We start from the raw sequence: 13,068 nt of genomic DNA, 5'->3' as shown, positions 1-13,068 counted from the left end.
AACTCTACGATATTCTGCATGTAAGCAATGGGGGCCAAAATGGGTCAAGCTGTGCGTCAGAAGCGCCCCCCCGTCAATATATATGGGATATTGGAACGCGTGCTTCAGCCATCTTCTGGCTATTTCTTCACAATCTCTATCGTACGCATTTCACTATTGAGGTGCTGGTCCCGAAACTGTGGACCTATGGGCAAACGAGACCCGCGGGCTTGCTATTTCCATCTCAGGAATAGCGGTTGCGACATTGTCTGTTTTCCTTCGTTTTCTTGCTCGTATGAAGAATGAGTACCGTTTTGGAGTGGATGATTGGATGATCTTGCCTTCAATATTATGTTAATGGGGATTCTCTGTCACCGCAATTTGGGGTAAGAATACTTTTCTTTGCAACTAGGTGGGTAACTGACTATAATCTTTTCGCAGGTGCTACTCAGGGAGGTCTGGGAATTGTATCCTCACTGTTACCGCCACCTCAAGTCATCGCCACAGGCAAGGTGCCGTGGAACCTGACGAGGCAAGGCTGAGCAGGTACGGCTGCGATCATAGACGTCATATATCATGCCCATTTTCTCGGTACCGACCATCGCTTTTGCCAAGCTTAGTATCGTCTGCCTTTACCACCGGGTGTTTGCTACCCCTAAATTTCGCATCTGGAACCTCATAGTTGGGGGGTCCATCGTGGCGTGGATGATCGCCTGCTTATTTGCTACGATCCTGCACTGTATCCCGCCGCAGGCGCTCTGGGATCACACAATTTTGGGGCGGTGCATCGACTTTATGCTTTTCTTCCACATTGTCCAGCCAATCAATTGCGTCCAGGACTTGGTTATTGCGCTGATGCCGATCGGCGTCGTCAAACGGCTGCATTTGGGTCGGAAACAAAGGGTTTCACTATGTTTGATTTTTATATTGGGTGGGACGTAAGAACTTTCTTCCAATCTATACCAATACCGTGTCTTAATTAAAAACCTGCAGGGTTCCTGTGATTGGTTTGATTCGGATTGATATCATCGCCAATCATCCCTCGTCGTCTGGTAGGTGCCGTCGGTGTAAACCCTTGGGCTACAAACACAGATTAACCATGCCACAGTGAATGTCCATACTAGTAATGAGTCGCTGACAGCACAGTTGTGGATGGCTATCTTATGCGCCAATTTATTGACATACCGCCCCCTTTTGCACTTACTCTTCCTTCCCGCCTGTGGGCCTGGTTGACTGCCAATGTTACGACTTCAGACGCCTACCAGAAACGGAACAAGGGCCATGATAATAGCACGAGTTGTGCTAGTGAGGATGAAATGAGAAACCTGCGTCCTGAGAGTTGGTCAGAGCCTAGCAGGGACGAGGGGAAACTAAAGTCACTTACGTGTCAGGCTTAGTGACGTTGTACAGTACGCTATAGGGCGGACAAATTTCAGAAAATGGACCAACAAAGACCTGGGTCAATTGCTGCAACTTAAATAGAACTGCGCCTTATGGTACGTACATACGTTCTCTATCAGTATCCTGGGTTCCCATCGTTTGGAAAACAGTCTCACTACCAGTCTCTCACATCTTCGCGTTCATTATCGAGCCTTGATTGTCCCATCTTGCCCCCCATGGACAACATTCCTTTCCCTACGGTGCCATATAATCGGATGGAGCCCCCAGCTCAGCGTGAGAAGAGGATCAAAGTGCTCGCGTTGGGCATGTCCCGCACTGGGACTATGTGTATGTCAATAAATCACTGCAATCACGGTACCATTTACGACTGACTGAACTAAAAGCTCTTTACGTTGCCTTGAAAGAACTGGGATACAACTGCTACCACATGGCAGAATGTATTCTCAACCAGCACAGCGACTCCTTAGTTCTATGGAATCGCGCAATCGATGCCAAATTCAACGGAAACGGTCGCAAGTTTTCCGGTGCTGACTTCGACCAGATGCTTTGGCGTTACGATGTGAATTTGTACTTCTACCCCCCTTTTCATGTGAGAGTGGGCTGTGGCTGACACTAGTCCAAGGAGGTTACCGATATCCCCTGTATTCTCTTTGTTGAGGAGCTCATGGATGCCTATACCGATGCAAGGATTATTCTGACCGCTCGCCCCGTCGAGTCCTGGTTGGCTTCCATGGAGCGCACATTCTACACCATTCTCAGCTGGAAGCGCTGGAAGTATTTGGAGTTTGTTGATCGGGTACGTACCCCCAACTCATGGTTCGTTTTGGGGTTCTCTTATTTGCTAACAGTGCTCTACAAGAGTTACATTGGCCTCTACATCCCACTTCTCCGATCTCCACTATCTGTGTGGACTAACGGCAACTGGAAGAACACTAGTCGTTTGCCCGATGGCTATGCTGCCCATTATGAGCTGGTATGTGCCGCTGCGCGGAGGCGAGGCCGCGAGGTGTTGGAATTCAGGGTCTAGGATGGTTGGGACCCCCTGTGTAAATTTATCGGGAAGGTAAAAGAGACGCCAGATCATCCATTCCCGCATGTCAACGAGGGTGATTTCATTGCGAAATTTCATTATATAATTTTTTGGGTAAGGCTGGCAGGGCTGCTCAAGCCGTGGCTGACTTGGCTTGTTCTCCCGTCAGGCGCAGCGACGGTTGGCTGGTTGTGGTACCGCTCTTAAACCACTTGTATCTAGAATGCTCTTCTTTATTATTACTTTAGGGTTCACGCAAGGTGCCAATTCTCGAAGTGAATCACTGCATGCTCTCCTTTCGGGTTCCGAGAACCGTGTGCCAAGCAAATACACATACATATTGCGGTACCATTGCCATGCGAATCGTCGACCTTCCTGTAGAGGTTCTGCCTCTCGTTTATCAAAGTCTTAACGATATTGACGATGCATTGCATCTCGGAAGAGCTTGTAAAAGGCTAAACAACGTCTTCAATAATTCCTTACCGCGTGTGAATATCTTCCGTGTCATCATTGTACGTATTGCCCTCACGAACGACTCAGCCAACTAATCTCTGCATAGCAGAACCAAAGTCAGCACATGCATGATGTGAAGCTGACCACTCTCCATTCCCATAACTAAGCTTACCTCTCCTCGCTAGACCCCTTCGACGCAAATGCGCAGAATATCCCCAGATCTGGTCCAAATGTGCTTAACCAAGCACTATTCCCAGACCATCCACATGAACTATCCGACACACAAGTATGGGCGATCTTCTGCCGTTGGTATGGTATGCGCTCTCTATTTTCCCTGTAGAGTAACAGTACTATCTACAGCATATACCTGAGCGACTGGTCGCTATGGTGGCGCACACAGCCCCGTCTACTGGGGAACCCGTCTCTTCTTCAACTCTGCGACCAAACACTTCACCAAGTCAGTAACCAAGAACGACTCCTCTACCATCGATTCTACCAAGCCCTGACCGCTCACTGGCTCTCCATAGAATCCCTAGCGCTCGCAAAAGCAACCGTGTATCCCACTCCCGGGTCCCGGGACCACTGGCATACCATTATCTACGACCAGTGGTCAGGTCGGCGACCTCTACCGCTGCGCGAGAAACTCGATATCCTGCGTGTGACGCTCTTCGTGTGGGAGTTTCTCGCTCGGAAGCTCTTCGAGATAATCCCGCTTGTTCCTAGACTGGAAGAATTCCGTAAGCGCAAAATCTTTCTTCGTCCGCCGTGTTTGATTCAGGCGCTTATCTTGCTGGAGTGGCCTGATCCGGACTCGTTTTGTGATCCAGTGGGGTATTTTGACCGTTTGACGCCCGAGTATATGATCCAACCAACCGTTCTTGTTGGGGAAGAACAGGAAGGTGCTGGTTATTTGGGTGATGAGCGATTGCTTATAGATATGTTGGAGCAGATCTAGTTATAGAGTGATTTCCAGAGTTGAAACATTGACCGGGAAAGGAACAAGAAACAAGAACCTCAGTACGCTTCTGACTGCTCTAGGAATAACCGCTTACACTGAAACCAAGCCTGCCACGAAACAAGGACAGATAAATGAATGTCACTGACTTCATAATTCAACTACTCACAAGATGACGTCATTTCACAATCAAAGCAACAATCTCTTCCACCCGTTCCCTAGGTACCTGGCGATCTAAAAGCCATCCGAAATGCCAGATAGTATCCTCCTGGCACTTGATTGACTGTTCCAGGCGTGGCCATAGATTAAAATGGCCATGCGGCACACCAGGGTAAGCATCAAATTTCACCTCAACACCATTGTCTTTCAGGACCTTTCCATATATCAAACCGTCGTCCCGGAGAATACCCAGCCCGGCAATTTGAATATATGTCCGTGGAAGCGCAGAAAATGGCGCTGTCGAATTGAAGGGCGAAAAGTCCTCCGACAAGAAATCCTGCTGATATAGAGCCTCGTATCCGCCGATAGACTTTGAATCGAGACCTGGATTTCCAGGCGCATTCGCGTTTTGTTCCCGAGATACCCACAGGTCCTTATATTTCTCTGGCACGGTCTCCTCGCTCATGCAGACTGGGATACTGGCGAAAACTCCGGTGATGGGCGGAGAGAGCTTCTCTTTCACGGAACGATGCGCTGTTACAATGGAAAGGTTTCCACCGGCTGATCCGCCGCCAATGACGAATCCATTTGTTAGGTCCGCGTCAAGTGCAGACGCGTTGGCGGCTATCCATTGCACACTATCCCATATGTCATTTGGCGCTATCGGGAACTTGTGCTCCGGTGCCAGGCGATAAGAGGGCTGGACCACAGTAGCACCGTACAGGTGTGCGATCGTGCGGGCCCAGACAATGGATTGGATGTTTGTGCCCATGACGAAACCTCCTCCGAATACAAGAACCACCACGGGATTGCCTGAAGATGAACTCGTGGGCTTGACGATGTGAAGGTTGCTTTTATATCCATCGCGCATGTGAATGTCAATGGTAGTTTCCTGCGTATCGAATGTTGGACAGGATTCGTATGCTGCCTTTTCCATTGCCGAAACTATTTGGCGCGGTTGCTCGATAGGCTGCGAGAAGTCCATGATTGGAGGTGGGTTATGTTTCAGGACCTGGTTGGTAAGTAGGTATTCAGAAAGTACTCTATGCTGGCCTACCTCTTCGAGCTCCGGGTCGATGATGCCTAGCTTGAGGATATCCTCTTTTGTGTTATATTGATCCATTGTGGTAGATGATTGAGGTTCGTCTGTGGTGTGGGTAGTGTCACGCATACAATTTCGAGATCAAATTGGCAGTGGACTAGTCGACTATCTCAATGCGAACGCAGGTAGGGCTTATATAGGGTGTGGCTTATATAGTGTTTAACTTTCTTCTATACGTACCGACACATGCTGGTTCATGATGAGTCATTTACTGTCATGATGATCTGCTGAATTGATCGGCGCACGTTGGGACTGCTACAAACCTGCACGAGTATTATTCCTCTCTGAATCACAATGAGGCATCAACGCTCATTAAACCAGATATCCACTATCTTGGTCCTAGAAATCCACTAGAACATCTTTTATGGTTTTGGGATGTGGGTCTTGGCACATCTGCCGATAGGCTCGGCTTGGCTCGGCATATGCCGAGCAAAGAACCGACAGCAATGATATGCGGGTAACCTTATTGTGTCCTCGTTCAAAGTAGTGATGAGTGGAACTGAATCTGGAAAGAGGGGTAGAAAATGAGTGAAATGAACGGCTTAGCTCAATTTTGTGGCATAAAAGGAGGTCATAGACGAGATGACAAGATAACATGCAGGGAATAGTACGATATTCAACGAATTCAATGATCGAAAACCTGATCACCCGAAATGAGGACACCAGCCCATACTTATCCTAGTTCTTAAGCTTGACAGATACTCAAATGGATCATGTAAAGTATTTGAAGAAATTGGTCAATGCAACTTTTTGCATTCAATGGGTTGATGAGGTGATGAAAAATCGACGCACCAACCCGGTTTCTGACTGTTTGTTTCCCTGTAGATGTACTTAGCTAGGTCACAATGCCTTGATGATGCAGTTGTTGCAGTGAGACTTTCTTCTTGGCTGTACAAACCCCATTTCAATGTCCATCCTTCCGCTTTTTCCTACATCAGTCATACATGGACGAACCAGCGCTCGTTCTAGCTGAATTCTTGGTTACACAGATTACCTGTGTACCTTGGGCGGGTGCGACGCACGTGGTCTCGTGGTTCGATTCGGCGTGGTCTTGACTAGCCTTGCATACGAGCATGGCGTAAGGTGTCAGCATTGGGGTTAGCGTGTATTCTCTCAGTGATTAGATTGTAGTTCGAGGATTCAAGCAACCGCAGGATTAAAAATTGAAGTTGTATGTATGTTGGCATCTGGTCTCGTGTGTGAATCTGCTTTGAGAACCCTTTGTAGCGATGGATCAACGCTCAAGATCCTCTGCTTTCCTTTACCAAATCCAAACTGTATTTACAATTGAAGTACTTTACAGATAATAACAAAAGCTCATATTCTCTCTACAATATCTAACACAGGTGACTAGCGCTGACAGACATTACATCATGGCTTTGAAAGCCATGGCAAGTAAACAGAATTTGTGTGGTTGAATCTCTCCGAGGGATAGATGATTTGTATTGCTGAGAATAGTGGGGTTGATAGACGCTCGTTATCGGGAAGAAGAGTAGACGCTGGGTCGTCATATAAGAGGGGCTTTTGTAATATAAGTATCCCTAAGCGGCTATCAGTACTCAAAGTGTAATACCAACTGAGCGCTCTTTGTTTCCTTTTTACCAGTCGACTCTTTCAACACCTTTCTTTCAGAGAAAGGACACCATGACAGACCCCGACGATATCGCCCACCAAGCCATCAGCTCATACTTCATCGGCCCTGGAGCGGAGAATCTCGACCACTTCAAAACAAACATCGACAATATCCTAACGGAAGTAAAGAACGCCAGAGATGCTTACTTTCCTGAGTCACCGGTACGACTCACCCATTCCCAAAGCCCCCTCACGATAATTAACACCCCTTTTGTACCATAACAGAGATTCATCCCCGAAGACATCCGCAGCACCGAAGAGTTCGTTCGCCTGACGACAAACTTCCGAAATGCAGTCCAAAAGGCAGCACATCTGATGGGCAAGCACTCCGTCCCGTTCTGGTCCCCACGATATGAAGCGCATATGGCGACCGATTGTACAATGGTCTCTTTGCTGGGGTACTTTATGACCATGCTTTATAATCCGAATAATGTGGCCATCGAGGCTAGTCCGTTCTCTACGGCTGCGGAGATCCTGGTCGGCGAGCAGCTTTGTGAGTTGTTGGGGTATAATAATAATCATGGAATTCAGGATTTGCCGACTGGAAGGGTCATATCACTTGTGATGGAACGGTCGCCAATTTGGAGTCTATTTGGGTTGGTGAGTACTTTCTGTTAGGGCTACTGAGGCAGGGGTGATAGGTATCTTGGTTGGTGGCTAATTCTTCTGCAGCTAGGAACCTGAAGTTCTACCCACTGTCGCTATCTTTGGCTATCCAGGAAGGAGACCTGCATTTTGTGGCAGAGAGTTTCGAAATTGAGACTTGCAGCGGGACAATGAAACAATTCACGAAGTTGTCTACCTGGGAACTGCTAAATCTCAAACCAGACACTATCCTGGATATACCCCAAATGCTGAATGATAAGTGGGGCATCTCACCTACATTTATTGAAGACGCCATGAAAAAATACAACGTCCAGTCAATTGGAAAGGCGTTGTTGGAACAGCGATTCCATATTCAAAAGCCTATCCGCTACATGCTCAGTACTACCCGGCATTACTCGTGGCCTAAAGGAGGTGGTATGTCTTGTCTACAAATATAACTGGATAAACTCGAAACTTAACCTTTAGCGTAGCAATCACCGGCATCGGCTCGGAAAACATCCTCGGCATCAAAGTTGACAACGAAGCGCGTGTCGACCTAAGCGATCTCGTTGCAAAGTTAGAGCAGAGCCTGGAGAACCAGCAAGCTGTTTACGCAGTAGTCGCCATCATAGGCTCTACCGAAGAAGGGGCTGTTGATCGACTAAGCGAAATCCTCAGGATCCGTCAACAGTTCCAGCGAAAAGGCTTATCTTTCCTAGTCCATGCCGATGCTGCATGGGGCGGATATTTTGCTAGTATGTTGCCTCGCAAGATCATGGCCCAGACTGCAGAAGAAGACCCGTTCGAAGGGGTCGAGACAAGTAGTGAAGGGTTTGGACCGGACCTAAGCTTGAAGGTGGACACGCAGGAAGACTTGTTGGCGTTGAAGTGCGCTGATTCAGTTACTATTGATCCACATAAAGCTGGGTATATTCCGTACCCGGCTGGAAGTCTAGTATATCGCGATGAGAGGATGAGATATCTGGTTACATGGACGTGTCCTTATATTGGAAGGGGCTCTTTGACCGATATTGGTATATATGGTATTGAAGGGAGGCAAGTCGCTCATGTTGCACTAAGAACTTATCACACATGCTGACAGCAAATAGCAAACCTGGAGCAGCGGCCATGTCAACTTGGCTCTCCAACCAGTGCATTGGGCTCGGCGAGGACGGGTACGGAGCCCTTCTAAAGGAGGTTTCCTTCACAAGTAATCGGGTTAGTCCATCAGCAGACTTGCGTGTGTCTTACTAACCATGCACCCAGCTCGCCGCTCACTGGGCAGCAATGACCACTAGCACAGATTCCTTCATCTGCGTTCCCCTCAATCGGCTCCCTGCCGAGATAAGCGGTGGAGACGTGGAGGCGCAGAAGAAGTTTATCCGCGACGAGATCCTGTGCAAGTCCAATGCAGAAATTATTGCCAGCGATGCGGAGAAGCACACCATGACGCTGCTCCGAGCCCTAGGTTCAGATCTAAATATCAACGCCTTTGCGATTAATTGGCGCTATCCAGACGGGACTATCAACGATGATATCGAAGAGGCGAACTATTTGATGCAGCGTGTCCTCAAGCGGTTGTCGATCAGCACGCCCAATGATAAACCCACTGATATCGACTTCTATCTCACGTCGACCGAGTTCAAACACGAGGAGTATGGCACCTGCGCCGAGAACTTCATGGATCGTCTCGGCATTGACGTGTGCAAGCAAAATCTGATGGTGCTGCGCAATGTGGTCATGAGTGCCTTTCCAACAGAGAATGACTTTATGAGAAAATTGATCAAGCGATTTCGGATTATCGTGGAGGAGGAAGTCGAGGTATTACCTAGTCAACCTCGATAGACGGAACCCAGAACTGACATGCATATGATTAGGTCTGCCGGCAACGAAACGCTGTTGGTCCCACTGAACATAGTTTCATCATGCAGGGTGCAGATGAGATGTTCCTGGTATATCAACCGTGCTTTCAAGAGACTAAACACCGCCGTCAACTCATCCTTCGTGCCCGCCTCGGAACGGAGGACTTGAATAAATACCTTAAAGTCAAAGGCTCTAGCGATGCAGTCATTCTCAGGTCCTCAGATCAAACATCTCTTGAGTCATTACTGAACGAGGTTAAGGGAAATATGCCAGCAATCTTCAAGGGAGCCTTGTTCAACTCAGCAGGGTAAGTTCATCATCATGAAGATGACACGGTGCTTACAGCTATCAGCAAGCGAGCCGGGCAAATCAAGGTGAGCATCACACGAATAATTAAAAACCGCTCCCTAAGCTCCCGAAACCGCGATACAAAGTACCCAAATACATTCATGCCGTTTTACCTATATGGCACGGGGACGCAGCGCCACATTTCGCATATGCTGCTAAAGTCTCCCAACATCGAGCTCTCTGCAGGAAACGTGAAACTCGAGTTGGACGCCGAAATCGACGACAGCGAGCTTTCGAGGGGTGCTATCCTCTGCTTCACTCACGTTCATGAAGCACCTATGCAGCCATTTTCCGTCCGAAAAGGTAGGCTGCCGCGCGGCTTCTTCTTTCGATCCGGCCAGAAGTTCCAGGTCAAGGTGTGGCGTGACCTGAAGAAGGCTGAGGAATCAGGGCCGTGCCTTCTACCTGATACATTGAAGGCTATGGGGCCCGAACTTGCGGCGGGGACGATAGAGCTGAGGGATGACATTTACGTAGATTCGGAGGGTGTTAATAAGGATCCTTTCGATAGGGTGTCTGGTGATGGAGAAGATGATCAGTGGCGGGAGTTGTTCCAGGAGATCAAAGATCAATTGGCACCGTAGTCTTCTATTGCCGTGCCTGTTGCTTGGCTGTATCGGACCTATCATAAGCCAAAGTATCTTTAACAATCCCATGCTGTAAAGGCCATAGACGATCGTATAAAAGGAACGCACTGGCAAGGGATAAGTTATTTCAGCATCAGCGGCTGATATATAGTGAACCTGTATGAAAACAAAACTATGGAAGCATTTACGAGATGCCCCCAAGCCTAATGCCCCATGGAACCCAATGCAAAAAACGACTATTCGATTCGCCATACCTGTTGACTTCCCAGGAAAGGCTTGTTGTTCAACCCTAGGCTCCTTCATCCCCAGAGTGAGGACCTTTACATCACCTTTCTCAACACACTGTTCTTGCAAGCTCCTCATTGGAGCTCACGTTATCAATTGACTAGGGTGGTGGATGCAGAGTGCTTGAATTGATAGAAAGTCTCGATTTCCAGCCCGCCGACGTGTTTCATTACCTTTTAGGATTCAGTACAGGCCCATTGGGTGAGATCTAGAGTATACAGCTAATTCTTGCTATAAGAGTGTCTACGTCTTTCTTTATGTGTTGAGTTTGTCAGAATCGAATCGTTTCTTGTTTCCTTGTTCTATCCACTGAACTTGTGAGGGAGGATCGCGCGGGTAAGGATTAACCAAAGGCCAAGGTATTGATCGATCTCAACTGGTTCAAGCTCCGTATCAAGCGGCATAGTGTGAGACCATATTCCATGGAATACCCATCGCCTCTTGCAAATATACAACAATATCCCAAGCGCTCTCCTGGAGGGCATAAAAGAGCGGCGTGAGACCCCGTTCGTCCAACGCGTACGGATCGCAGCCTATTTCTTCCACCAAGAATTTGACAAGAGCAACATTTTTGCTTAAGGGCGCAAGGTGCAAACAGGTTTTGCCTGAGTCCATATCACAAGGGTCTGCACCAAGCGTGATCCACAGCCTCGCAACACCCTCGTGCCCATTCCTCACTGCTAACGAAAGCTGATATCCTCTTTGCGAAACAACGTCGATGCCCTTATCTAGAATAACCCGGATTACACCTTCGTTGCCCCGCGAAGTCGCCAGCGCTAGTATTTGCCTAGGATAACCCGCAATTGCGTTAGGGTAAGGGCACTCGTCGAGTAGTTTTTGAGCGGTTGATGTGCGGCCGTAAAATGCTGCCCATCGTAGAGCAGAGCAGTTCGAACACCGGATATTTCGTCGATATAGATATGGATCGATTGAAGTGTACAGGCGACGGTTAGCCTGGCCCAAATGATAGATGTCCCGAGTGCATAGTTCGTCGGCGATCGACCAAAGTAATTCGAGGGGTAAAGCAGAAAGAGGCATTGTAGAATAGGATCAAGAGCCGATGGAATAGAAGAGATGATTGGGAATTGCAAACAAGTAAAGGGTAGTCGAAATTTGATAAAGATGACACGATGCCAGCTGATTCGATAGTAGTATGATTTGGGCTGGGTTTGGGGTGATATAAGTTAATGATGGCCTGGAGGAAACACGATCAGTGCGTACTGGAAACAATCCATCGATCCAAAAACTTGATGGTAGTGATGGCCCTCGTCGTTACCTTCTTTGTATATTAGTTGGTGTTGATGTTGTTGCAGACGGAAGGAGCTTGGGGAGATCAGGACACTTCCAGCGTCACTGCCATCAAAACACTAAAAAGGTTCTCCATCCTTAGACTGCGGTCGTGGGATCTTCGTCCGGGCTGGATGCTCGAGCATCCGGGATGGAGGATAAATGGCCTCAATCTCTATGGATTATTGCACAGTTTAGACAGCTATCAACACTTGTATGGCATTCATATACAGCACACCGCCCTTTCCATATGTACCATCATTCAAAAACATAGAATACAATATCAGAAGGTTAAGGAATTCCTTCGGGGCTTTTTGCTTAATTTGCCCCATTTGGGGACATACCGACGTGAGAATCAAGACGATTTATTGCCACCACCACACCAGCATCGTCCGTCGCCTTCGCGTTCCACCTGTACCAGAATATCCATGTTCTTCTCCCGGAGGAAATCAACGGTTCGTTGTCGAACATCTTCGAGATCTGCAGTGCGAGATGCAATGACGTGAATAACGCCGAGGACGTTGGGGTTGGTCTTTTCGTGGTCATGAGAGTGAGAGTGATCATGAGAGTGGCTATGTTCGTGAGAGTGGGAGTGCGAATGATCGTGATGGCTATGAGAATGGCCGTGGTCATGACAGTGATCGTGACTGTGGCCGTGGCCGTGGCCGTGACCATGGTGATGATGATCATCGCCCGAGGCTGCCGTGTCGTCCAACCAGAACTTAGGGACAGTGTATCCCACAACGCCTCTCAAGTTGCTCACGCCACCTAGGGTATCGCGAACGTTGTATTCCACGTCCGCCGGTAGAGTAAGAAGCAACGATTTAGCAGTGCTGCTGACAAGAGGGATAGCCGACGCGAAGATCAAAATGGCAATCATGCAAGAAGCAATGGGGTCGTATCCGGCCCAGCCCGAGTAGTGGACCAGAACGGTCGAGATAACAACGGCCACAGATCCGAGGGTATCGGCAAGGATGTGGAGGAAGATGCCGTGCATGTTCTCATTTCCGTGGGAGTGGTCGTGGTCATGTCCATGGCCGTGGTGGTGGGCATGATCGAATGCCATGATACCGACCAGGTTCACGAGAAGACCTGCAACACTCACGACGAGAAGCTCGCCTAGGCGATGCATCTGACTGCCGGACGATAGTCTCTCCACCGCCTCGTAGATGATTTCAATGCTAATGATCCTGCGAGGAGTCAGTGATGGACCATAGAAAGCTGTAGTGGGAAGATCGCACATGAGGAAGATGCCATTGGCAAACCCTGACAAGGTGTCCACCTTGCCGTATCCATAGGGGAATCTCGCACTGGGCGGCCATTTACTCATGACAGCTGCACAAAGACCAACTACTAGTGCGAGACAGTCGAAAAACATATGAATACTGTCGCTAAGCAGACC

The 13,068-nt window shown here is 48.4% G+C and overlaps 5 protein-coding genes across 5 annotated transcripts; 3 read left to right on the top strand and 2 right to left on the bottom strand.

Annotated features, from left to right (window-relative positions):
- Window positions 1-1,595: 1,595 nt before the first annotated feature.
- On the top strand, window positions 1,596-2,407 carry LDX57_012793 (sulfotransferase family protein; the record flags this gene model as incomplete). The annotated part of the gene is made up of 4 exons (XM_046094543.1): window positions 1,596-1,707; window positions 1,764-1,939; window positions 2,003-2,176; window positions 2,240-2,407. The coding sequence occupies 4 exons, from the start codon at window positions 1,596-1,598 to the stop codon at window positions 2,405-2,407; spliced, it is 630 nt and encodes a 209-aa protein (XP_045950522.1).
- Window positions 2,408-2,766: 359 nt separating this feature from the next.
- LDX57_012792 (uncharacterized protein) lies at window positions 2,767-3,818 on the top strand (the record flags this gene model as incomplete). Its single annotated transcript, XM_046094542.1, has 4 exons — window positions 2,767-2,922; window positions 2,970-2,996; window positions 3,049-3,149; window positions 3,224-3,818. 4 exons carry the CDS (start codon window positions 2,767-2,769, stop codon window positions 3,816-3,818), a joined length of 879 nt encoding a protein of 292 aa, XP_045950521.1.
- Window positions 3,819-3,996: 178 nt separating this feature from the next.
- Window positions 3,997-5,100, bottom strand: LDX57_012791 (alpha/beta hydrolase; the record flags this gene model as incomplete). Its single annotated transcript, XM_046094541.1, has 1 exon — window positions 3,997-5,100. One exon carries the CDS (start codon window positions 5,098-5,100, stop codon window positions 3,997-3,999), a length of 1,104 nt encoding a protein of 367 aa, XP_045950520.1.
- A 1,623-nt stretch (window positions 5,101-6,723) lies between these two features.
- On the top strand, window positions 6,724-10,091 carry LDX57_012790 (uncharacterized protein; the record flags this gene model as incomplete). Its single annotated transcript, XM_046094540.1, has 8 exons — window positions 6,724-6,873; window positions 6,937-7,204; window positions 7,384-7,731; window positions 7,788-8,184; window positions 8,406-8,514; window positions 8,563-9,117; window positions 9,174-9,466; window positions 9,512-10,091. The coding sequence occupies 8 exons, from the start codon at window positions 6,724-6,726 to the stop codon at window positions 10,089-10,091; spliced, it is 2,700 nt and encodes an 899-aa protein (XP_045950519.1).
- A 1,930-nt stretch (window positions 10,092-12,021) lies between these two features.
- On the bottom strand, window positions 12,022-12,996 carry MSC2_2 (putative zinc transporter msc2; the record flags this gene model as incomplete). Its single annotated transcript, XM_046094539.1, has 1 exon — window positions 12,022-12,996. One exon carries the CDS (start codon window positions 12,994-12,996, stop codon window positions 12,022-12,024), a length of 975 nt encoding a protein of 324 aa, XP_045950518.1.
- Between the last annotated feature and the right edge of the window lie 72 nt (window positions 12,997-13,068).

The sequence above is a fragment of the Aspergillus melleus genome (assembly GCF_016097325.1).
Source record: "Aspergillus melleus strain CBS 546.65 chromosome Unknown contig9, whole genome shotgun sequence".
In the NCBI taxonomy this organism is placed as follows: Eukaryota; Fungi; Ascomycota; class Eurotiomycetes; order Eurotiales; family Aspergillaceae; genus Aspergillus; species Aspergillus melleus.
Note: the sequence above shows the minus strand (reverse complement) of the source record. Positions and strands in the feature narration are given on the sequence as shown.